Source organism: Peromyscus maniculatus, chromosome 6 (assembly GCF_049852395.1).
Source record: "Peromyscus maniculatus bairdii isolate BWxNUB_F1_BW_parent chromosome 6, HU_Pman_BW_mat_3.1, whole genome shotgun sequence".
NCBI classification, from domain to species: domain Eukaryota; kingdom Metazoa; phylum Chordata; class Mammalia; order Rodentia; family Cricetidae; genus Peromyscus; species Peromyscus maniculatus.
The window spans coordinates 84,419,948-84,445,467 of record NC_134857.1 but is presented as its reverse complement, the minus strand read 5'-3'; the positions used below and the strand labels follow the sequence as shown (position 1 = coordinate 84,445,467).

The window sequence follows — 25,520 nt, the reverse complement described above, 5'->3', positions numbered from 1 at the left end:
TCTTTGGTGTGTTTAACCTCTTTAGGTTGGAATTTTTCTTCTACCACCTTATGTAAGGCTGGGTTTGTAGATAAATACTGATGATTTGTTTTTTCATGGAATGTCTTTATTTTCTTCTTGTATTGTGATTGAAAGTTTTGCTGGGTATAGTAGTCTGGCTTAGCATCTCTCGTCTCTTATAGTCTGTAGAACATCTGTCCAGACCCTTCTGGCTTTTAGAGTCTTGATTGAGAAGTCAGGTATTAATCTAGTCAGTCTGCCTTTATATGTTACACACTTTTTCCCTTGCAGTTTTTAATATTCTTTGTTCTGTGCATTTAGTGTTTTTATTGTTATGTGTAGAAGGGAATTTCTTTCCTGGTCTAGTGTATTTGGTGTTGGATATATGCTTCTTGTACCTTGATAGACATTTCCTTCGTTAGGTTAGGGAAATTTACTTCTATGCTTTTGTTGAAAATATTTTCTGTGCCTTTAACCTGGCTTTCTTCTCATTCTTCTATTTCTATTATTCTTAGGTTTGGTCTTTTCATAGTGTCCCAGATTTCCTGGATGTTTTGTGCCAGGAGTTTTTTAGATTTAACATTTTCTTTGATTGAGGTATTCATTTCTTCTGTTGTGTCTTTAATGCCTAAGATTCTCTCTTCCATCTCTTGTGTTCTGTTGGTGAAGCTTGCCTCTGAAATTCCTGTTCAAGTTCCTGTTCGAGTTCCTGAATTTTTCATTCCAGACTTCCCTCAGTTTGGGTTTTCTTTATTGACTGTTTCCACTTTCAAGTCTTGAACTCTTAATTATTTCCTTCTAATGTTTGTGTTTTCATAGGTTTCAGTAAGGGATTTATTTATTTCCTCTCTAAGGTCCTCTATCACATTTATAAAGGCTATTTCACGGTCTTTGTCTTGTGTTTCAGCTGTGTTACAATGCTTGGGGCTTACTGTGGTAGAGTTGCTGGGCTCTAGTGGAGCCATATTGTCCTGGCTGTTACTATGTTTTACACTGGTGTCTGGGCACCCAGCTTTGGGAAGATTATGATTCTAGGTGCTGATAATCTCATCTTTGTTGATTGGGTGTTTTGTTCCTTGGTTCTTAGGAGAATATGATGGCTGTGTGTTGCTTGGTAGGGAATTTTTTGGCATCCTCATAGGTGTGGCCACTGGGGGTTCTGGATAAAACGTTCCTGATACTGAGGAATGGGGAGAGTCTGTGGGGCAGGGGGTGGGAGGTGAGGAGCCCACACTTGCCTGCACCTCCAGCTCCAGGGTATCCAGCACCTTCTTCTGGATTCTGTAGGTGCCAGCTTATACACACACATACACATAGATTTAAAAACTTAATTAAAAAGAAAGAAAACAAGGGGAGAAGGCTGAGTATGGTGGCACATGCCTATAATTCCAGTGCTTGGGAGGTAGAGGACAAAGGAGAAGGCAGGTGACAGGTGAGAGGAAAGGAAATAATTCTCTGTTCTCTCCTGCCATGCGAGTTCCAAGAATCAAACTTGGGTGGTCAGGCTTGGAGGCTGCACCCTTGCCCAGCCCCTGTATTTTCTTTATAAAAAGAAAGTAAGTCCTTTGTGATGGTGAAGTTAGCCATTGTATAGGCAAACTGCAATATGTAATACTTTAAAAACTGACTTTTCAGGTTGTGCATATTTATTAGTCTTTGTCTTTTTTTTTCTTTCTTTTTTTTTTTTTTGATTTGTTCTCTTTCCTACTCCCTAATCCACTTTATGCTCAATTCTCTGTATTTTCTCTTTTCTTTAGTGGGAGATATTTGTTCCTCTCATTCTATTGACTGACTGTATCTGACCCACTTAATCTCTAGTATTTTGTCCTTCATTCTGAACTAATTTCTGTGTTACTTATTGCTTTTGAGCCTCTTTTAGTTGTCTCATTGACATGTCAGATGCACATATTTAAAAGTAAATTTGACATCTTTGGTCTATTTATTTCATAGACTTCATTTCCTTGAGCATTAGACCAAGGTTAGTAGCTCTTGCCTCTTCTTGCTCCCTAGAAAGCTCTCAGTTCCTGGAGGTTGGTTGTTTTTGTATTTGCTTTGTTACTATTTTTTTTTTAATTTTGTCAATGTATTAGTCAAAATTACCAACATATAAAAAAAAACTGAAAGCATTTTACTGTGAACACATATATGTGTGCCATTGAGGTGTTACAAATAATGTGTAGTTTTGTAGCCTAGGCTGCCTCAAACCTCTGTAGTCATCCTGCTACTCCCCATACTCTAGGATTAAAGGTCTGGGGCTTTTGTTTTATATTCTTCTCTATTCTACTCCTCTGATACATCCTTAACACTAGTAGTCTCCAAGATGTTGGTATTAAAACTATGTAATGGTATACTAGAAGAAAACATTGGAACTTATTGTCATAACATTGTTGAAAATAAAAATATTTATATAAAATAAACTATTATTTTATGTACTATTTTGGTAATGGCACTCTTACTCATTCCATATATCAAAATTGCCACATACATTATCCAGAAGATGTTGACTGTGAACCCCTCCATGATACTAAAGTTTTGCAGTTTACTTGAGCCCATTTGTACTTATGATATGTAGCTTTAAAAGTAACCCACACAAAATGAAATGCTGCTTTAAGAGATTTAAACAGAAATACTGTTGATTGAAGATAATACAAACATAATGCCCAAGCCAATAATAAAATAAATAGAAGTTGAGCTAGCATTCTCAGATACCTCATATGAGGCGTTTTCAGGAGCATTAAGGTGCTGACAATTATGAAGTCGTCTCCATTTTAAACATCTGGTTTTACATATGCTGTATTAGATACATATCACTGTGTATACAGCTGTAGTTTATATGCACATACACATGTGTATATAAAATATTGAGGACTTTTATTTTAGCAATTGAACCATGTTGTTCAAACTGTTTTCATGGCAAATCTGATATACTTTTGTCTTATTTGTCATATGTCCATTTCTTTTGCCAGGAACCAGCAAAAGTTCCTGACTCATACCTATTATTCTAAGCACAATTCTAAAGGGTTTCTTCGGGGACCCCTTTGTGTTCTTTTATCTTTGAATTAGATGCTGTCTTCTCTGTACTTTAGTGGTAGAATAAGACTTGTCTGTCTCTAGTCATATGCTGTGCTATGTTGTATTATAACTAGATACCAGCCCTCAAGAGCAAGGGTGTTGCCTTAGTTACCTGTGTATCCCTTCATCAGAGACTTAAATGTTTGGAAGAAAAGAAAGAGGGAGTGTGTCTTAGTTAGCTTTTCATTGCTGTGAAGAGACACCGTGACCAGGGCAACTCTTATAAAGGGAAACATTTAATTTAGAGGGCTTGCTTACAGTTTCAGAGATTCAGTCCATTATCATCATGGGGAGGAGTATGGTGGCAAGGAGGCAGACATGGTGCTCGAGCTGAGAGTCCTTACATCTTAATAGACAGGCTACAGGAAGTCAGCTGACACACTGGATGGTATTCTGAGCATAGGGAACCTCAAAGGCCTCCCCAACGGTGACACACTTCCTCCAACAAGGCCATACCCCCTCTTAACAAAGCCACACCTCCTAATAGTGCCACTCCCTATGAGATTATAGGGGCCACTACATATAGGGGCAACTACCACAGAGGGGGAAAGTTACCAGGCTAGAGGAGGCAGGGAAGGGAGAGAAGCTGTGATGTCTTTCAGATTAATTTGATGACCCTTGAGGACAGTATTTTCCTAATTCTGTAATGTTCTGTGGAAGGTGATAAATACTTGTCTTCATTCACTAGTTTCGAGTCACAATAAAACTAAGATACAAGCTACAGGCATGAAGTCAGATGTGGGCTAACCAGTGAGTGTGTACTCTGCATCTATATGGATGCTCTCTACTTTACCTCTGTAGGAACCAGCATTAAGTAAGTACCTGTACTCTTCTCCCATGAGGCAGACATGGTAGAGGAGAGACTAGAATGTTCCTCAGCAGGCAGGTAGTAGCTGAAACTGGAGTTCTAGAGTCTCAAGTATACTGAATGTATTCTGTAAAGTTCACTACTCAGGTAAGCTACTGTTTTCTTTGTGGAAGGAACTGAGGGGCTCAAAGAAACTGGGAATGTTTCTCTTACTCTTCTCTCTGGACTTGAGGAATTTGGACTATTTCTTTTATCACAATATGATTATTAATAATGTCCCCTTTGATTCTCAAAAGTAGACAATATGGGTCACCCAAATGGCTCACCAGGTAAAGATGGCTTGCTGCCAAACCTGACCACCACCTTCATTCCCAACCCACATGGTGAAAGGGGAGAACGAACTGCTGAAAGTTGTTCTGTAACCCCCACATGTACATCGTGGTGGTGTTCACACCTACATACACACAAACAAACCAAGACCGTTCACATGGTGCGTATCCACACCTAAATACACACAAACAAACAAAGACCATTCATATGGTTCGTGTTCACACCAAGATACGCACAAACAAACAAAGACCGTTCACATGGTTCCTGTGCATTGACTCGAAGAATATTTAAACACCTTCAGCACTGGGTTACACCTAGATATACATTCTAATGTTGCCTGTATATAGAGGCCCTGATTGTGACCCTCAGCCTCTTTTACCACTTTCTCTGTGCACTTTATCTCCTTTCACAGAAAAGAACAGCTCTGCAGTTAACTATTTTCACTATAGACTATATCTGACACTCACTGGTATTCTTCATCATGCTTTATACTGAGTAGATGTTGGAAGAAACAATATTTGGAATGTAGGAGTGTATAGTGTAAGATACTGTTTGCCATCCACTGATCATTTAAGATTTTCTAGGAAAACTTCACCAGTTGTAAAACTTGTCCTTTCTTTCCCAGTCTTCTGAGATTTGAACCCAGTTCTGTCTCCACACTATCTGATGATTTAACTGATGAACATACTTATCTTCCATTCAAATAAAATAATTAGTGTTTTGGCTTAAGTAATTATCTTAAAAATACAACATCATGATTCTGTTCTACTCTCAACCCACCCATTTATTATATGATGAAAGAACGATTAAGATTACATGTTTACCAAAGGCATCTTATAAATATATTGGATATTGAATTCATTTTGGAGCTTAGAGGATGATAATAGAAAGTTACCAGCTGAATAGACCTCCACTATGAGAAAGCAGTTGTAACTCATACATTTAAGTAAGAAAAACTTCGTTTTGAAAAAGAGAAAGGATGTATTCATGGGCATTAAAACCATCCAGCTGCTTAATATGCCAAAAATAGTTTTGCTCTTTTGAGTCAATTGTTTAGGGGAAAATGCATCCATTTCTAACAGAGGAAAAAATAGTGAGGTTAGTTAAGTCTTTCCTATTCTCCAAATAAAGGTATTTCTCTTGGCCTTGACCCTACATCCTTTACACAGTTCTTACAATATCTTTTTCATAAGCTTTTTTTTTTAAGGTTATCTCTTGTTAAGGACTCTACCTCTATTTTATAATTATAGTGATTGCAATAGTCTTGCATTTAGCTCCCACCTCAACCCCCAACTTTTCACTAAACTGCTTTTCTCAAGCCTTCCCAACCCCCATACAGGGTTTCTTTGTGTGTAACACTGGCTGTCCTAGAACTTGTTCTGTAGACCAGGCTGGCCTCAGACTCAGAGATCCACCTGCCTCTGCCTCCCAGGTACTGGAGTTAAAGGTGTGTGCCACCACCACCTGACTCTTTTTTACTTTATTTTATTTTTGTTGTTGTTTTGTTTTGTTTTTTTGTTTTATGTTTTTTAGGCAAGGTCTCACTATGTAGCCCTGGTTAGCCTGGAACTAACTCTCTGTGTAGACCAGGCTGGCTTCAAGCTTACAAAGATAAACTTACATCTCTCTCCTGAGTGCTTTGATTAGTGGCATGTGCCACCATGCCCAGCCTAGAACTGCTCTTCTTAACATTACCAATAACCTGATTGTCTAGCTTGATAGATCTTGGTGGCTCTTCCTCCCAGCTTTACACAGCTTTGTCAGTGTTGGTCATGACTCCTTCTGTCATTGACTCCTTCCCGGAGACTGGAGTTGATCCTTCCACTTTCTACTACAGCAGTATTCCTAAGCCCTGTTTGTTTTTCACCTTTCTCTGTTCACAGTTCAAGTAATCTTAGCCACTGCCATGGCTGTCCCTGTGCTGTCTACCAAGTGTTTATTTTCCTATATTTATCTGTCGAATCTAGCTAGGTTCGTATTGCCTGGAGCGTCATAGATACCCGTCAGGATGTTTTCAGACCACAGAAATGGAATATCTTTCCTTCTTGCCGTTAACAAATGATCATCTTCTCTGTTGTTTGAGTCAAAAACTCGTTATTCTAAGCCTTTCCCTCACTGTTGTTGTTTTTGTTGTTGCAGTTAAGTACTAAATTCTAGCATTGCAGCTTTTAAAAACTTAACCATTTCTTAAATGTCTACTTGTGCTAGACACAGCATTAGGACATTTTTAATGCTTATTATGTCTCCTAAGTTCCTCCAAATCTTTTTATATTTTTAGTTCCTGCAACTATTCTTTCATATTTGTTATTAATAAGTACTTGATAATGTGTTGTAGTAGTTAATCTTTGTTACATGAGATTATCAAAAATTGGCTAGATTTGACTTTAGCACTTTTGTAAGCATGTTTCCAGAAAGGTTTAACTAGGAGGGAAGATAACCCAGAGAATGAATAGCATCATCCATTGGGTAGAAATTCCAGACTGAATAATAAGAGAAAGTGAGCTGAGCTCCTTTCCTGACCATGGAAGCGACGAGACCAGCTGCTTCACGTTCCTGCTGCAGTGCCTTCCCCACCATGGTGGCCTGGACACTTAAGTTGTGAGTCACAACTAATTCTTCCTTCCGTAAGTTGCTTTGTTAGGCATTTTGTCACAGCAACAAGTCAAGTAACTGTACGTCTATCATTTTTATGTCAAGAGAACTAGAAAGTGAGGAATCCCCTTGGCCTCCTCTCCCATTCTTTTCTTCTCTCAATCTCTGTAGTAACCATCGATCCTGTCACTCTCACTTCCTTTTCTTTGTTACATGCCCATTCTCCTCATTCCTACTACCAATGCCTTACCTCCAGCCTTCATAATTTATTCCCCAGTCTATTAATGTCTACTGTTATATCACTCCATTTTGTTTCTTCCTGTTACTGATGGCCTGTAATCTTTCACAAATATAAATTTAATCATGTCACAGTCCTGCTTAATCATTCTTATTATCATCAAAATAAGATCATGAGCCTGGGGTGATGACTGAGTGAGTAGGAATGCTTACTGTGCAGTAAAGAGGACCTGAATGTGAATTTCAAACATCCATATAAAAGACAGGCACAGTCATGTATCCCTGTCACCCAGTCATGTAGGTCAGAGACAGGTGGATTCCTGCGTGCTCACTGGCCAGCCAGCCTACTTGAAATGGTGAGCTTCATGTTCAGTGAGAGACCTTGTCTCAAAAACTAAGGTAGAAGGCCCATGAGATGCTTTAGCAGGTAAAGGCCACCAAGGTCAACCACCTGAGTTCAATCCCTGCATCCCACATGGATAAAACCAGTTCCTGCAAGTTGTTCTTTGATCATCACACATATTCCTTGGCATGTGTGCACATGGCATACGTGTGCGCACACACACACACACAAATAAATGCAATTAAAAAATAAGGTGGAGGGCTCTAGAGGAAGACACCTAGTGTCCTCCTTTGCCCTCCATGCTCATATGTACCATGCACATACATCACATGTACCACACACAAAAGAAAAGATCAAATTCCTTAATATGGCACTCTGGGGTTGTTGTAATTGGCACTTATTTATAAGACTCATCTGTCTTTGCATACAACTTTTTCTCTGCTCTGCCAAATTATCTGTGATTACTAAAAAGGCAAGGCATTTTTTAGTCTGCATTTTATTTTATTTAGCAAAGGTAAAAATGTACTACAAAGACACATCAGTTAGGTCTAAGTATAAGATACATCTTGTGTTTATTTCTTCTCCTTTGATATGCTTGTAATATTTTAAACATGAATATATTCTTTTTACTACTATTTAAAACAATTTTTAAATGTAAAGATATTTTGATTATATTATTCCCTTCTCCCAAGTCCCAGATCCTCTCCTCCTCTGTACCCACCAAACTTTAAAGTTTTTTCCCACCAAACAAACAAAAACACTGCCCTGGAGTGGTTGATATACCCAGTGTCACTCCATTGGAGAGAGAAAACTGATTTTCCCTCTCTTAGTGGGTATAATAACAGTTCAGTTATTAACCTTTACCCTAGTGTATAGATTTTCATTCATTCATTTTTTTAATTAACAAAATACAAAAAGATAAAACAAAAAATATCACAATGTAGTTGGACAAGACAGACCAACAGAGGGAAAAGAGCCCAAGAGAAGACACAAGAATCAGAGACCCATTCATTTGCACACTCAGGAATCCCATAAAAGCTCTAAACTGGAAGCCATACTATATATGCAGAGGACCTGGTGAGACCGACGCAGGCCCCATGCATGCTGCTGCTTCAGTCTCTGAGTTCATGGGCGCTTTGCTCATGTTGGTTTAGAGAGTCCTGTTTCCTCGGTGTCCTGCATCCCCTTTGGCTCTTACACTCCATTGCCTCCTCTCCTCTTCTCTTCTCTGAAGTGAGGGATTTGATGGAGACATCCTACTTAGGCTGACTGTTCCAAGGTCTCTCACTCCCTGTGCAAAGTCTGCCTGAGGGTCTCTGTGTTTGTTCCCATCTGCTGCAGGCCAAAGCTTCTCTGAAGATGGCCGAACAAGACACTGATCTATGAGTACAGTATAATATCTTTAGGAGACATTTTATCACTACATTTCTTTTTCATTTTTTAGACCAGTAGTCTTTCGTTTTACCTGGGTTTGTGGCTGACTTGGTGTTTATGTTTCTCTTTTGGTAGCATGCAGAGTACCTTCCTGGACCAGAGACTCTGGAATGTAGGGGTGAAGGCTCTCTGTAGGCACCAGTTCCATAGGTCCATGTTCAATGAGTTGTGTAGGCGCTGTCTTCCGCAATGGCGCTGGGAAGGCATTCTTAACACCTCAGTGTTTTTTGAGTTGTCTAGAATTACTTCATTGTCTCTGATTTGTCTTTTAGACCACTGAAACATCTCTACATGGTAGCTTTTTTCAATAGCTAGTCTCAGAGTTGATTGTATTCCTCTTCACGCCCTCCAAACCCTGTCTTCATCTTGTCGTTTCTCTTCTGTTTTCCTGTCTAATCAAGAACTGCATTGTGTTCTTAATATTTTTAATCAAAAGGAGGCAGGGAGAAGAAAGGAAGGAAAGGAAAGTGTATATTGTTGCTAGGCATTTTAATCTGTTACCACCTTCATTTTAAAAGGGAAGTAACAAACCACTTCTTTACCTGTATTAATTAATTAATATAGAGACTGTTAATGCTGTAAGTGGCAATGACTTAAAATTATGAGAAGTAACTCAGAAGACAGATTACCACATTTGCTCTCCTAAGGAAGGCTAATTGCTATGTGCTAAATAGAGTCAACTTCCAAGTTCCTGCTGCAATATATTTATGTTTATCTTTTATCCTTCTTGAGTATTTATGCATACTTTGTAAAGAGTGTTACCATTTTTCTTCGCTCCTCTAGCCCTCTCCAAAGACAGAACATCAATCGAGCTACTGTTACAGAAGTTATCCTGACTTAGCAGTGCTTGCTTTCCATGCTGTCTCAAGACAGTGTCTAGTGAAGAAAAAAGCCTTGTCTTGATAATATTATACTTCGGTGTTATTGTGTATTCTTACAAATATAATTGCATAGGATCAAAGTGAACCAAATTATATCTCATTACTTCATAATTTTTTTTAAAGTTTTCACATTTCTGTTACTTTGGTGGGTTTTTTTTATTTTAAATTAGAGTTCTGTAGAGAAACAGTATCAATATATATTATAAGGGAGATTTGCTTGGATGGGTTTAACTCATAGGGGCCATGTAGTCCAGCAATGGCTGTGTACATGCTGGAGAAGCTGAGAATCTGGTAGCTACTTGTAATTCACAAAGCTGCATGTCTCAGCTGTCCCTGTGTTGTGCTGGAGGCCTAGAAGACCCATGGAGAGCCACTGGTCTTCAGTCCATATTGTGGAAGTCTAAGAAGCTGTCTTCCTCTCAGTAAAAGGAGGACGGCAGTAGTGGAGATACACTCACCAATCAGAAGGGAAGGCAGGCTGGGGAGGCACGAATTTTTTCCTTGGATCTCTTTGTATCACAGGAAGAAAGTACCACCCAATGTGGGAAACAAGGGGACCTCTTCTCCCCTTAGTCTATCCTAGAATTGCCCTCACTGACCTAACCAAAGGCATGCTCTTAGTTGATTCCAGATCTCATCAGGTTGACAAGATTAACCAGTACACCCTAGTTTTCATTTTCTCTACCTCAACAGTTCAACCATGTTCTTCAAAGGAAAACCATAAAAACTCATGAGACTTGGAAAACACTAACCAGTTATGTATAGATAACAAAAGAGGTTGAAGCTGTGAGTGCAGATCTGGGAGGAGTTAGGGGAGGGCTGAGGGTGAATGTAATCAAAATAATTCTGTGCATGTATGAAATTCTCAAAATGTTTTTAAAACTCAAAAGAGATAAGAGATGGGGTAATTCAAGAGTTTTTCAAGAAGCTAATAACATGTTCTCTTTATTCTGAATTCAAAATAAAAATTTTGTTTGTTTTTATTTTTTGAGACAGGAGTTGTCCGTGTGGCCTTGGCTGCCCTTGAACTCATTCTGTAAACCAGGCTGATCTTGGATTAATAGAGATCTGCCTGCCTCTGCCTCCCAAGTGCTGGGATTATAGTAAAAGTAGTATATAGTTTGTCAATTTGTACAATGGTATTTTGTTTATGAAATTGACATGTCATAACTGAATATTAGTGACATAAAATATTTTCATGTATTCTAAGCCTGTCTTCTATCCAGTGCATTTTGTTTATAGCGTATGCATTCCAAAGGAATTGAAAATAAAGAGACTCGGGAGACATGGCTCAGTGGTTTAAAAGTACTGGCCTGGGGGCTGAAGAGATGTTTCAGCGGTTAAGAACACTGACTGCTCTTCCAAAGGACCAAGATTCAATTCCCAGCAACCAGATAGCAGATCACACCTGTTTGTAATTCCAGTTCCAGGAGATCTGACACCCTCACACAAACATACATGCAGGCAAAACACTAATGCAAACGAGAGAGAGAGAGAGAGAGAGAGAGAGAGAGAGGGGGGGGGGGGGGAAGGAGAGGGGGAGAGAGAGAGAGAGAGAGAGAGAGAGAGAGAGAGAGAGAGAGAGAGAGAGAGAGAGAGCACGCTGGCTGCTCTTGCAGAGAAACTAAATTCAATTCCCAGCACCCATATGGTGACTCATATCAGTAACTCAACCTCTGGGGATCTGATACATTCTTCTGGCCTTCACAAGTACCAGGCATACATGCAGGCAAAACACCCATACACATAGTAGAATTTTTAAAAGGAAAATAAAGGGATAGGATATCATAATGTACAACTATAGATTTTGCTTTTTAACTAGATCTTGTCTGTGTGTGGTGTCACAAGCCTATAATCCCAGTACTCAGGAGGCAGAAGCAGGTAGATATCTGGAATTCAAGGCCAGGCTGGTTACATAATGAGACCTTGTCTCAAAAAGATGAAAAACAAAGTTTCTTCTTGTTCAGTTTCTATTTACAATTGGAAACACTACAACCACTAGCTAGAAACATCCCTGCCAGTTTAATCCATACATACCTATTAAAATGGTTCTTCAAGAACCTGATCGTTCAAGGAATACAAAATGGGAAAGAAGAGGATTTTGGCAGAGGCAGTTTATTTTGGAAAGGTCAGGTTTGGTTTGGTTTTGTTGTTGTTGTTTTTTCCACATTATCAGAAATTTGAATGTGACTTCAGTTTTTCTCATATTTTCTTAACTAGTCTCTTGGAACTAATAATACATGGCAATGCTATGTAAGATGTTTGTTACCAAAGCAGATCACACAAAGATTACACAAGGTACTGGAAATTAAGTTGGTTCTTTCAGATGCTCTGCTGGAGTTAATATAAGGAAAAGGTGGTCCTTGCTTAGGTTTTAAACAGATCTGGGTCACACACTTGAAATGGCAGAAATCCAAGGCTGGTTCTTCTTTGAGAAGTCGGTCAGAATATAATAAGTGATAATGCATAAAAGTAGAAAACATAATTAGCTGCTGCTGCTTGGATTGGACTTAGGGGAACGTGTGTTTCACATCAGCCTTATCAGGCACCTTAAAAGAAACATAAGCAGTGATTTATTACAATAACTTGTGTTTTTATTTAGTCTGCGTTTGTATGGGTGTATATACATAGGTGTGTTCACATGAGCGCAAATGCCCGAGGGGGCAGAGGCCTTGGGTTCTCTGGAGTTAGAGTTGCAGGCCGTGGTGTGCCTGATGTGGGTGCTGAGGATGGAACTCAGGTCCTCTACAAGAGCAATATACTTAACCTCTCCCCCAGCTTTCCAGCTCCCTAAAAACTATTCATTTTATGTCTTGTATTCAGATAACATTTTTTTGCTTTAATGTTAGGTTTTTTTTTTAATTTGGCTTTTTTTTTTTTTTTTTGGCTTTTTGTTTGTTTGTTTGGTTGGTTGGTTTGTCTTTGTTTTTGTTTTTGCTTTTAGACAAGGTTCCACTAGATAGTCTCACCTGGCCTAGAACTCACTATGTAGACTAGGCTGGCCTCAAACTCACAGAAATCCACCTGACTCTGCCTCCTGAGTGCTGACATTAAAGGCGTGCGCCACTGCACCCAGCGAAGATCAGCTTTTGTTCTAGTGTCCTGATTACTTGCTGAGATACACGTGGCTAATGAAGAAGCCACTCAAACTTAAACTGTTTTGTTTTATGAGACGTGAACCCTCAGCTTTCTATCCTCTCAAGCATTAACTGAATAGGGTAAGTTCACTCACTGATCAATTCTTTTCTTTATTTGCAGAGCTTCCTTATGGCTGGGAGAAAATAGAGGACCCTCAGTATGGAACATACTATGTTGAGTAAGTTTGTTATTTGGGTTAATAGTCCCCAACTGTTTTCTTTTTCTATACAGCTCTAAGGAGTACTAACTATGACACCTTATGTTTCTGTGATCTGATTTGCTGGTTGTTTTAACTAGAGGAAGGAGCACTTTCTGCACTGACTTTGAACTTTGCAGAAGTTAGCTTTGGGCTTCTCAGTACAGAACATGAGAGGGGAGGCCAGAGTGGCAGCAAATGTCTCTACTCCCAGTTCTCCAGAGGGTGAGGACGGAGATTCCTTGAGTTCAGGGGTTTGAGATGAACCAAGCAATAAAGACCCATCTCCAAGGAAAGAAGAGAAAGGAAGGAGGAACAAGGAAGGGTTAGAAGGAGAAGATAGTAAAGGAAGCAGGAAGATTGTGTGAAGGACTAATGGCCACAGAGGCTGTCCTTGCTGACTGCACTCTTTAAAGAGGAAGGCAGGACATGGACACTGGGTGACTCAACTCCTGTGGTCTCCTCTGTCACTGCCAGTGTGTACTTCCAAAAGGCCTTACGGGCACTGTAATATAGTGATCCAAAATTTCGAAGTATATAATTAAAGGTGTGGTCTCTTTTGAAGAGGTCTAGAAAGGGTAGGATTCTTTCAAGGAGTGAAGTTGCTTCTAATGCAGCTGTGTTAGGATAGGAACTGTATATAACAGATAGGAACACCACACGGTGGGTGTTGTTAGTGGTCACCTGCACCTCTGAACTTTCTTTCCCTGTATTGGATTGCCACACTGTTCAGACAGTAGAATTACCTTCTTTCTGGATGCTACAGATAGGATATTAACCGGAGGTGTTGATGCCAGGAGCATTTGTGTCAGAAACCTCAATGTTACCTGGAAATTCAGAGGAGTGAGGGTCTTCTGTTTTCTCCCAGCCATAAGGAAGCTCTGTAAATAAAGAAAAGAACTGATCAGTGAGTGAACTTACCTTATTAAACTAATGCTTGAGAGTTAGAAAGCTGAAGGCTCTTTCTTCAGAGAACAAACAAGTTTTAAGTTTGAGTGACTTCTCCATTAGCCCAGTGTATCTCAGCAGATAATTAGGATACAAGAAGAAAAGCTGATGTGAGCTGCCTTATTTGCAAAATCAAAATAATACTATTGTCAGGAAAAATATAGAAGTTTAAAGAATTTTCTAATTTTGCCGGGGGGTGGGGGTGGGGGTGGCGAGCACCTTTAATCTCAGCACCCAGGACGCAGAGGCAGGTGGATCTCTGTGAATTTGAGGTCAACCTGGCCTACAAAGTGAGTTCTAAGACAGCCAGAGCTGTTACACAGAGAAACTCAAAACAAAAACAAAAGAATCTAATTTTATGATTAATTTTCAATACTAGTTGTTATAAATCAATGCCATTTCCTGGTAATTATCCCTAAAGTAAATATCTTTGACTCCCACTGTGGTCTTTAATATATAGGTTGTTACTGCATTTCTTTACTTAGAGAGATGTTTGAAGTCACTTCTGAAAAGCAAGTATGTATCCTAAGGAAACAACTCAGAGTCATCTGTAGCTGTATAACATGCCATTTCCAATGGTTTGCTTCCTTTGGAAAGGTTTACTAATTTTATTTAATATATTGCAGATAATGATGTAATGTGATATGCAAAGTAATCATCAGCTCGTTTGATATTTTTATTTTCTCTAGGGCATGAGTAGTTGCAGGAAGAAACTGTGTTTTTGTTGTTGTTTTTCAAGTCACAGGCAGATTTGAAGGCCACCTGAAGGGGTCTGGGATTTTTTCTGCCCCTTGTTCTTTAGCCTGTTGAATTAGGTTTGAATGAAAGATTACTTGCCAGTGACTCCGCTGAATATTTCTGAGGTAATGATTCTCATTGTTACCCACTCCAAGTGAATGTGAGTACATGATCAAGAGGTGAAATCATTTGCCTGTTATCAAATCTTTAGCTGAGTTCCTTTGAAGCAAGGATACAATACTGAAGCAGCTTTAGGGCAAGTCCTCCAGTGGCCCACTCCAGGTTGTAGCAGAGGTGCGTGCAACACCTGAGTAAGAAATAACAGCAGCACTATGATTGTATTTGATCATTTCAGAACAAGCTCATTTACAGAAGATAATTTATTAAATTAAAAATAACAGGTTGTACCCAAGATGCACATTGCAGAATGTGGCTCGAGTCCCAGATTAACTGGGTCTGAGTTTCAGCTGTAGTAGTCTGCCGTGAATTTACTGGTGAAATGAAGAGATGTTACTGGAATGGCTACTCTTTGGCTCTCTTCCTTTGTCAGACCAGATGGCACCATGATTACTTTTGTCAGGAATCTTGCAGTAGCAACACTAACTGCAGTGGCAGTTTTCAGGGTTTTTTGTTGTTGTATTTGTCTTAAAAGATGAGATTCTGAAATAGATCTTTTTAAAAACAAAATTGTTCTAAAATTTAATTGCAGGCCTTCTGTAGAAATACTTAATTTTAAAAATGGGGGAAGGGACATGCCACAGCATGCTAAAGAGGTTAGAGGACAGCTCTCAGGAGACCATTCTTTCTTTCCATGATGTCAGTCCTAGGGATCAGTGGCAAGTATCTTTACCAACTGAGCCATCTCAGTAGCTAAGAAATAATTTCATATTAAGAAATGTTGTCCTGATTGTATTGCATTAAGAATTGTAATACACTTAGGCAACAATCAAAAGATGTATCTGGTTTCATATCTTATATTCTTCATGAATTTGTTATGATGCATTTTCAAATTTAGGTATTAAGAACAAAATTATAGTGCAGATGACATTGCAAATTATATGTTAGATGTTAAATCATGCTTATCTTGCCACCTTTCTGCTGATCTGTTATAGTCTCCTCTCATACTTAAGCAGTTCTTTGCTTGGAGAGTGTCCTTACTCCATGACTAGACAAATAAATCTATTCATCTTAATATGTGCTTGTAATAACAAAGGGAACAACCCTTCACCAGCTGCAGCACTCTGGAGAACAGGCCCTGCACCTCTCCTGGGCAGCACAGTTGAGTTGACCTGTAGATGGGGTAAGGGTGAGCCAGCCCTAAAGGCATGAGAGGGGCGTAGCTAGTACCACTCCCTCACCTGCGGAGTGATGGTGGGAGCGAGGAGAAGATGTCCTCCCTCTTGCTCACCAGCTGCAGCCCTCAGAAAGTGGGTCCTGGACTTTGCCTGGGCAGCACGGCAGAGCTGACCTTATTGGCAGGGGTAGGGGACAAGCCCCAAGAACATGAGGTGGGAGATCTGGCTCTGTCCCTCACCTGCCATCTGGTGGTGTGGGCAGGGGAGAGATGTCCCCCTCCACCTGTGGCAGGTGAGAGAGCTGGCCCTGAGGTTATAAAAGTGGGAGAGCTGTCCTTACCCTCACCAGCTGCAGCACTCAGGAGAGTGGCCCCTGCAACTCCCCTGGCAACACAGTAGAGCTGGCCCTGGTAGTCCAGGGGTGGGAGAGCCAACCCCAAGGACATGAAAACAAGAGAACTGTCCCGCCCCTTGCTCATTGCTGCAAGGGGTGAACTAGCCAGGTCAATCCTGGAGAGCTCCCCCTGGTGGTGAGAACAGGAGAGAGCTGGCAGGCTGACCATCTCTGAGACTACCCAGGCCCAGAACCAGGGTTATGAGTTGGCCACCCCAATGTCCACCCATCTGTGATCTACATGAGCACATGAAGGGACTGGTCCTGCATACCCAAAGCTGTAGGATCTCTATGACCCAGGGCAAATATCCAAGTGGAGTCCCAGTGAGGGCTCAGCATCAATAGTGTAGCAGAAACCAGCCTCGAACCAGACCAATGACTCTTTGCAATGAACACTTGCAAGGACAGATCTATGGACAAAGGGTGTACTGTGTGACTCACTGTGTCACACAGCTTGGTGGGGGTGTTGGAAGGGCAGAGGGAGGATATGAAGGGATGGGGAAGTAAATGGGATCAAGATGCACGATGTGAAAGACACAAACAATAAATAAAAAGAAAGTTAAAAAAAAGTGAATATTATTTTCACTGATTTCTTTCTTGGAGGGTGGGATTTAATATAGTCTAATGTAGTAGATGCAGTTGATTACTCCACCAAATCTTATATTCTGTTACCTAAGAATTTTTAGAAAAAGGATATTATTCATTTACATGTCTACTCTCTTCTTGCACGCATCACGAAGGATAGAAATATAAAGCCATTGTGGCAAAATGAGTCATTCTAGATGATGATATAAAAGGCAGCCAGAGTTCTTGTCTAAACAGGATTCTTTATAAGTGCTAATCTTCAGGCTTTTTTTTTCTCTTAATGCTAATATGTTCCTGTTCATATGTTGAAAGTTAAGATGCACTAGAGGTGGGCTGGAGAGATAGCTCATCATTTGAGAGCGTGTACTGCTTTTCCAGAGGACCCCAGTGGCTCACAACTGCCTGTAACTCTAGCTCCATGGGATCCAGTGCTCTCTTCTGGCTTCCAAGGGCACCAGCACACACATGGCACACACCAGACAAATAAAATAAAAACAAATGTTTTTAAAAGACACTCTAGAAGCCCAAAGGACAAGCAAAGCTAACATCCCTTGCTGTAATAGTTGCCCATTTCATTGTTTCTGTTTATCTTTTTCCTTACCTTCACCATTAATAGCACAGGCAACAAAGGAAATATTATTTGCTTCCCTGTTTACATAGATTGTATGATTAATTGACCTATATAAAGGTAGTCATAGACTGAAATTCTCATAGTTTGGTGTTTAATTGTCAGTGTTTAGTAATTTCACTGCTTGTTGAAGCAGATTTTCAGTGGAAAACATATTTGGCCGAAAATCTTTACGCTGTGACATAATAGAATATGATCACATGGCTTCTGAATTATATCTCATCATGGTTTCAAACATCATTTTTAGTTTTTATTCTTTTGTCACAACTACAGTCTTAAGTAACTATCATTTAAGTGGCTTTCCAGAGTACCAGTGTAACACGTAGGAGCTTGTAAAATACTGAGGACTTTTGGGTAATCATCTGCCCCAAGGCCCCCTTTGTGTTCCAGCATCCCTTCAGCGTTCGCAGCTTTCCAAGAGTCAGTTGTTAATGTACTCAGTCACAAGGTCCCGCTAAAGTTATGTTACATTTATTTAACTAATTTATTATGTAATTGTGAAGAACCTGAAGTGTAAAAACAGAGTTGTTCTATAACAATATTAGTAGAAAGGTAATAATGTAATATGCAAGGATGATGTTCTAGAGCAGTGGTTCTCAACCTGGGGGTTGAACAACCCTTTCCACAGGGGTTGCATATCAGATATCCTGCATATCAGATGTTTGCATTACAATCCACAACAGTGGTTAAATTACAGTTATGAAGTAGCAGAGAAAATAATTTTATGGCTGGGAGTCACTGTGGTGGTATTTTGTGGATACTCTAACAAATAAAGCTTGCCTGAAGATCCGAGGGGAAAGCCAGTCACTAGTCAGCCATAGAGGCCAGGCAGTGGTGGCACACACCTTTAATCCCAGCCCTTGGGATCCCATGCCTTTGCTCCCAGTACTTGAGAGGTACACACACCTTTAATCCTAGCACTAGGAAGGTTGAAGCAGGAAGTGATGTGGCTGCGCAGAGAAAAGGAATGTAAGGCAGGAGACAGGAGCTCAGTCCTGTTTTGGCTGAGGAGCTGGTGAGGTAAGAGGTGGCTGTGACTTGTTCCTTTGTCTCTCTGATCTTTCAGCATTTACCCTGATATCTGGCTCCGGGATTTTATTAAGACCAATTAGGATTTGTCATACAGATCACCACAACATGAGGAACTGTATTAAAGGGTCACAGCATTAGGAAGATGGAGAATTAATGTTCTAGGGGATTTCCACTCTGATATTTTCCAGAGTAGATTGATTGATTTTGGAGAAACTTACAGATTCTTCTGTTATTGCCTTAGAAAACGAGCTGACCAGTTGCCGGTTCTTCTGATTGCCGCAGCAGGAGGAGAACTTGTGCTGGAGTTTTGTAAACTGGTGTTGGTTCCATCGGGGGTTTGTGGAGAAGCACTAGCTCCGTTGGCCTCTAGTCTTCCCCTGGGCCGCCCACTAGCTTTCAGCCTTTCTGTGTTCTACTTCCTAAAGAGACATACTCCTTAACCTTTGTGATGGAATACAATGAGGTTTTTTATAGGAAAATAAATAGAACTCTTTCATCTAAACGAACTGCACATTTCTCTATATTTTACAGTCACCTCAACCAGAAAACTCAGTTTGAAAATCCAGTGGAGGAAGCCAAAAGGAAAAAGCAGATAGGACAGGCTGAAGTTCATCCTGCAAAACCAGGTAGAATTTATTTGCTCATTCTAATAAATTGTGAAATATGTATGGTGAATTAATGAAAGTGAATTTGAACTTTTTATTGCTAAATCTTTGAAACTCAACAGACAAAGTTTTGCTTCTGTGAAAGATATGAATAAATTTTTTTTACAAAATCATGTAAATATTGTGAGAATACTGAGATGTCTGTCATGATTAAGCATGAAATTGTATGAATTTGAGGTTGGGTTTTAAAGACTAGGTTGTTCCTTTATTTTTGAAGCCTGGCTCAGTATTAGATCTTTAGTTCACTATAGCTTCTAAGTTAACTCCTTAAGTCAATCTATAGGTTTAATCTTCAAGATTTTCTACTGACCAATATTAATCAGTACTAAGTAAATCACCAGAGTAGTTCCCTAAGCCATTGGCTGTCGTGTGGATAGTAGGTATTGGCCGTATAGAATCACCCGGAAGACATTTTAAGTTGCATGAGGTTTTAATGCACCTAGTCATAGTTGTTTTTTTTTTTCTTTCTTTCTTTGAAAAGCTGCTTAAGAAGTTCTTGGATGTTACTCTCCTCTGTCTCCTTCCTTTCTTCGTGTGTCATTACAACCAAGTTCTCTGCTTATTTTGTAGAATACAATACGACCCATTTGTATTATCTGTGAGAAAAATAGTTCTTTCTTCCAGCTACTCTTCAAAAACATAGGTGCCTTCCTTAAGCTTTGCATGTAGTTTAGCAAATATTTTCAGTTTAACAGATATTTTTTAGTACTTTTCATATGTCCTATGCTTCACTAGTCACTAGATATTTAAAAATGTTTGAGATTGAATCAGTTCTTACCCCCAAGAATTCATAGTATGGTAGATAATGGTCCTGAGATGTAATGAGAAGTGTCATTTAAAATAGTGGATAAATGTGCTGGCTAAAGAGCAGGCTTAAATCTCATCATGTAACCTTGGTTAAGTTCCCTAAAGGCTCTATGCCTGTTTTGTCACCTATGAAATAATAATAATACCATCCTATGGAGACACCTTCTCAAGACATTGAAGATATCTTAAGAGGAAGGTACTATTCTATTAAATATGTGTGTAAATAAATAAAGTGCTTATAGTAGTATTTGCTATGAGGTAATCAATAAGTGATATTCTTTATAAATGATTTCATCATTATAAATGGGTACAGAATCACCTTTTATTGGATGAGAATACATTCCAAGACCACCAGGTGATGCCGAAAGTAGTGCATAGCATTAAGCCTTATGTAAACTTTTCCCTGTGTATACATACCTCGGATAAATTTAATCTTTTAAAAACATTTATTTATTTTTTATTTTAAGTGTGTGAATGTTTTACCTGCATGTATGTCTGTGCACCACCAGCATGCAGTGCCCACAGAGGTCAGAAGAGGGTGTTGGGTCCTCCAGGACTGGAGTTACACACATTGTGAGCCACCACGTGGGTGCTGGTAACCAAACCCAGATCCTTCTCAGGAGCATCAAGTTCTCTTAACCACTGAGCCATCTCTTTAGCCCTACCTTTTCACTTCATGGAAACTTCACAATTTCTCTTTGATATGTCCAAATCATCAGCATCACTACCACAAGAGTTGATCTGAAAACCAAATGGCTACCAAACAGCTGTCGAGTGGTAGTGTATAGGGCATGGACACATGAATGGAAGGATGACTGTGGACTAGATGAGATGGACCAAGGTGGCACAAGATTCCACCACACTTCTCAGAACAATGTGCAACTTAGTTTATAGTTTATTTCCATTTAATATTTTCAGAATTCATCTAACTGTAAATAACAGAAACTACAAAAAAAACAAAACTTGATGGAGAGAGGCTGCAGTAGTGGAGTATTGGTAAGGGGGAAAAACTAGAGAAGAGGCAGTGAAGCAGAGAGAAAGTGGGTGTTTACATTTCTGAAGATGTCCAGAAATCCTATAAAGATATTAGTCACAATTCCCCACACACAACAAGGATTTAGGGGTTTTGTTTTGTTTTGTTTTGTTTTGTTTTTACAAGACCAGCAAATTTTTAATTTATTTTTTAGGATATCATATGAAGTAATGAACTTCCTTATGGCATTTTCATCATATATGACATATTTTGTTCCCAACAATTCCCTTCCAGCAATTTAAAATCAAGCATTCTGACATAATACAAAGATGTACTAACTTTCTGAGGAATGTGACAGGAAACATTAGTTTCCCACAATTAAAGTTATGTCTCAGTCAGACATGGTGGTGCACACCTTTAATCCCAGCACTCCAGAGGCAGAGGCACAAAGATCTGAGTTCAAGGCCAGTGTGGTCTACAGATGGAGCTCCAGGACAGCCAGGGCTGTTACACACAGAAACCCTGTCTCTCAAAAAAAAAAAAAAAAAAAAAAAAAGTTATGTCTCTATAAGAACAGAAAACACTGTGTGTACAATGAAAATACTGCACTCTGTAACAGATGGTATTCTCAAACCTGGGCCAAGGCATTCTGGCCAGTGTTTATTGACAGAACCATGGCTGCAGTGAAGTCCTGTGATGCCACATGGATGAGCACTCCAGAAACACCTCAGGCTCATTAGCATTTGATTTTGGATTTTGAGTTCTCATGTGTTCAACCCCCATGGTTACATGACCTCAAGTGAAATAAATAGTAAGCCAGGGTTTCCGAAGCCATGAGTTAGTACACCTTTTGTGTGTGTGCGCAAGCCTTTGGACCGAGGTGTTACAGTTTGATGCTCTGTAAACATGGATTCATTACAAGGGGAAAAATTCTGTGAAATTTAAAGAATGAGAGGAGCCCAGCTTTAAGGCCATTGGGGATTCTTGGTGGCCTGTGGGGATCATGCATTCCTGTCCTTGTTTGTGCTAGCACTAAGCAAGTGAGGAGTGACAGAGGGGGAGAAAAACACAACCTAGGGAGGGACAGCAGCAAGCTGTGAGCATACAGAGGGGTGGCCACTGTCCCTCCGTGCTGAGCTGCCCCCTAGTGGGTCTTCCTTATATTGGGTAGGGTGGAAAGAATGCAGCAAAGTCCCTTTGCCAGTGCCTCCTAAACAGGGTATGGTAACTCTTGTGACATCATTGGAAGGGAGAACTTGTAGCAAACACTTCCTGTAATTTGCATATTTTCCAGAATCTTTGACACCCAGGAAGAATGATAATTTCTTGGCCTGAAACTTAAAAACCCAAATTGTTATTTTTGATTCTTAGGTTCAAAATCATCACGTGGAAAGATATCTAGGATTTAGTTCTTTTCAAACTTAAATTTTCCTGTACCTTCAGAGTTTCTGTGATTTCCTATTCTTTAGGGTTTTTTTTAAAATTGTTGTTATTTTTACTTAGGTTATACAAATATATTGAAGATTGGCTGTATACAGTTTATTCATTATAATTATTTTTGTTTTCAAATCTAATTCTTATTTTTGACCCAGATGTGGAAAGATCTCATTTTACTCGGGATCCATCCCAACTTAAAGGTGTCCTTGTTCGAGCATCACTAAAAAAGAGTACAATGGGATTTGGTTTTACCATTATTGGCGGAGATAGACCTGATGAATTTCTGCAAGTGAAAAATGTACTAAAAGATGGACCCGCAGCTCAGGATGGGAAAATTGCACCAGGTAACAAGGTTTTCAGAATTACTGGAAGAGTCGTAGTGCACTAACAAAAATTAGAGCAAAAAATGTGTGTGTGTGTGTGTGTGTGTGTGTATGTGTGTGAATAAATAAAGAGAATAAACTATGTAATTGAAGCTTGAGATTGCTGTATTAAGATAGTTTATCCCTTAATTAAATACATTGCTAGTTTGAAAGCTGTTTTTATAATAAGAAACTGTTAAAACATTTTTATTAATGTTTGATTTTGTGTAATTTTAGATAATATTTTGACTGTATGAAACTTAATATTTAATAGCCATCTCAGAAGATTATTTGATTGATAGTAGAGTACATTAAAAATTTTTTCCTAGGTATATGGGTGTTTTGCCTGCATGTATATATGTATACCATGTATGTGTCCAAGGAAGCCAGAGGAAGGAGTCAGATCCCCTGAGAGTGGAGTTACAGATGGGTATTTGCTGGGAATCGAACCTGGGTCCTCTGGAAGAGCAGCCAGTGCTCTTCACCACTGAGCCATCTCTCCAGCCCTATAGGGTACTTTTATAGCTCCCTAACATCTATTTATCACCTTTTTGAAAAGTAGTCCACTGAAATGTTTTTTAGTGATAACAAAGAAATTCTTAATTTTAATCCACTTTTCCCCCTTTCTTGGCCTTACTTGAAGTTAGTAAAATTCAACTACTGTGTTAAGTATTATAGATACAATCATCACTATTTTTATAAGGCTACATAAAGTTTAGGTTGTCTTGTATTTAATTTTCCTAGTCTTTAATTGGTAATTGTTAGATATTTTAATATGACTGACATTGTTTGTTTCTAAAGACCTTGGAAGAGATTCAAGACAAATTACTGAATATTATGGTGGATTACACACTGTTTTCCAAAGAGGTAGTGTTCCACTGGGGTTCCTTATTGCAGAGTTTGACTTTTCAAATCATCTATTATTTTATATCCTGTTGTAATGTGAACTCACACTTGGATGACTCAGTTGTTACTGATATTTTTCATGATAAATATCAAGTTACTTTTAATTAAGTTATAGAATCTCTCATGTACCTTTCAATGAATTGATAGAAACTTTAAAAAAAGAAAACCTAAAATAGTTGAAATTTATATTCAACTTTATTTTTAAAATTAATGAACTTAAAGATCTTAATCTTAACATTAATAGAAAAGGTTTCCTATTTAATTTTCAATTTTAACCTTTCAACATTTGTTCATGAAACACATCACATACGATAGATGATAGATAGATAGATAGATAGATAGATAGATAGATAGATAGATAGATAGATAGATAGATAGGTAAGTAGGTATATATCCAAGGCTTCATAATGCAATTTCTCATTCACCTAAAACTGTTAGTTAATTTGCATAAAAACTCAATACTTGTATAAGGACTTTAGAAACTTTTTAGAAACTTTTCATTTGGAGGTAAAAAGTTAAAGCTTTGTTTATAATTAATCTAATTTCTGTATCCTCTTAGATTAAACAAATTTCTACAAAGTAACATTTTTTTAAAATACTATTTATTTTATATTTGTGGGTGTTTCGCCAGCATCTGTGTCTGTATGACATGAGTGCCTGTGGAAGCCAGAAGAGGGTGTCAGATACCCTGAGAGTAGAATTACAAATGGTTGTGAGTTTCCATGTGGTGCTGGGAATCTTCCTCTGGAAGAGCAGCCATTGCACTTAAAGGCTGAGCCATCTTTCCAGTCCCTGCAAAGTAACATTTTCAACACCATGCATCCTGTTTTTTGAGGTCTCAGTGCAACAAAATACCTTTGTCAGTAACATTTTAAATAATTATATGAAATAAAAGAAAATAGATGAGATAATGAAATTTTATTTTATTTTGTTGTTGGATAGCTAATTTCAAAAGTCAAGGTGGTGTTAAAATTGCCAATTGTTGAAATTCTGTGGAATGAAAAAAACAAAAATAAATAAATAAAAATAAAAAAAGAAATTCTGTGTAATGAATACAAAATGAGCATATTATTATAAAAGAGAAAGACAAAATTGAATCTTACAAGAATTGATTAATCTCACCTTTCAGTATTTTAAAAATATACTCATTGGTTATCTTGATTTTGTTGTTGCTGCTGCTTTCTCTGTTTGAAATTAGACTCAGAATAAATACAAAATCTCTGGAAAAGACCCTAAAGTGAAATGAACTGATGAGAGATCATGCCATTCCACCTTCCTCTTTTTTTGCATTAGAATGGAGTTAAGAGACATTGATAAATAGCTTGTTTGTACAAGTAGCCAATGGAGTTAGTTTCCTTTGTGTGTGCTAAATACCTACCCACACTGTACTGAGTTTTGAATAGCTACTTAGTAATGGCTCAGAAAGTACATAACAAATGCAATAAAACTTGGAGAGTTTTTAAATGATAGACTTGATTTTGAGGTTATAACTCTTTGATGTTAAAATAATTAATAATTTGACATTTAGGAAATATCTCAATGGTTAAAAAACAAAAGCACTCGCTGCTCTCCCAAAGACCCCGGTTGTTCAGTTCCCAGTAGCTTACAGCTACCTGTGCCCCCAGCTCCAGGGAGCCACCACCCTGTCCTGTCACTGTCACTGCCTGCACATGCATGACATACACACTGACATAGACACACACAGAGACAAATAAATGA

At 38.8% G+C, this 25,520-nt stretch overlaps 1 protein-coding gene across 3 annotated transcripts in view; it reads left to right on the top strand.

The window, feature by feature from the left end:
- The window catches only part of Magi3 (membrane associated guanylate kinase, WW and PDZ domain containing 3), a 234,499-nt gene that overhangs the window by 162,289 nt on the left and 46,690 nt on the right, over positions 1-25,520 (top strand). For all 3 annotated transcript variants that reach the window (XM_042279633.2, XM_042279636.2, XM_042279635.2), the window contains exons 7-9: positions 12,956-13,013; positions 19,183-19,277; positions 22,689-22,877. In XM_042279633.2, the coding sequence (XP_042135567.2) occupies positions 12,956-13,013; positions 19,183-19,277; positions 22,689-22,877 (342 nt within the window). The remainder of the gene's footprint in view (positions 1-12,955; positions 13,014-19,182; positions 19,278-22,688; positions 22,878-25,520) is intronic.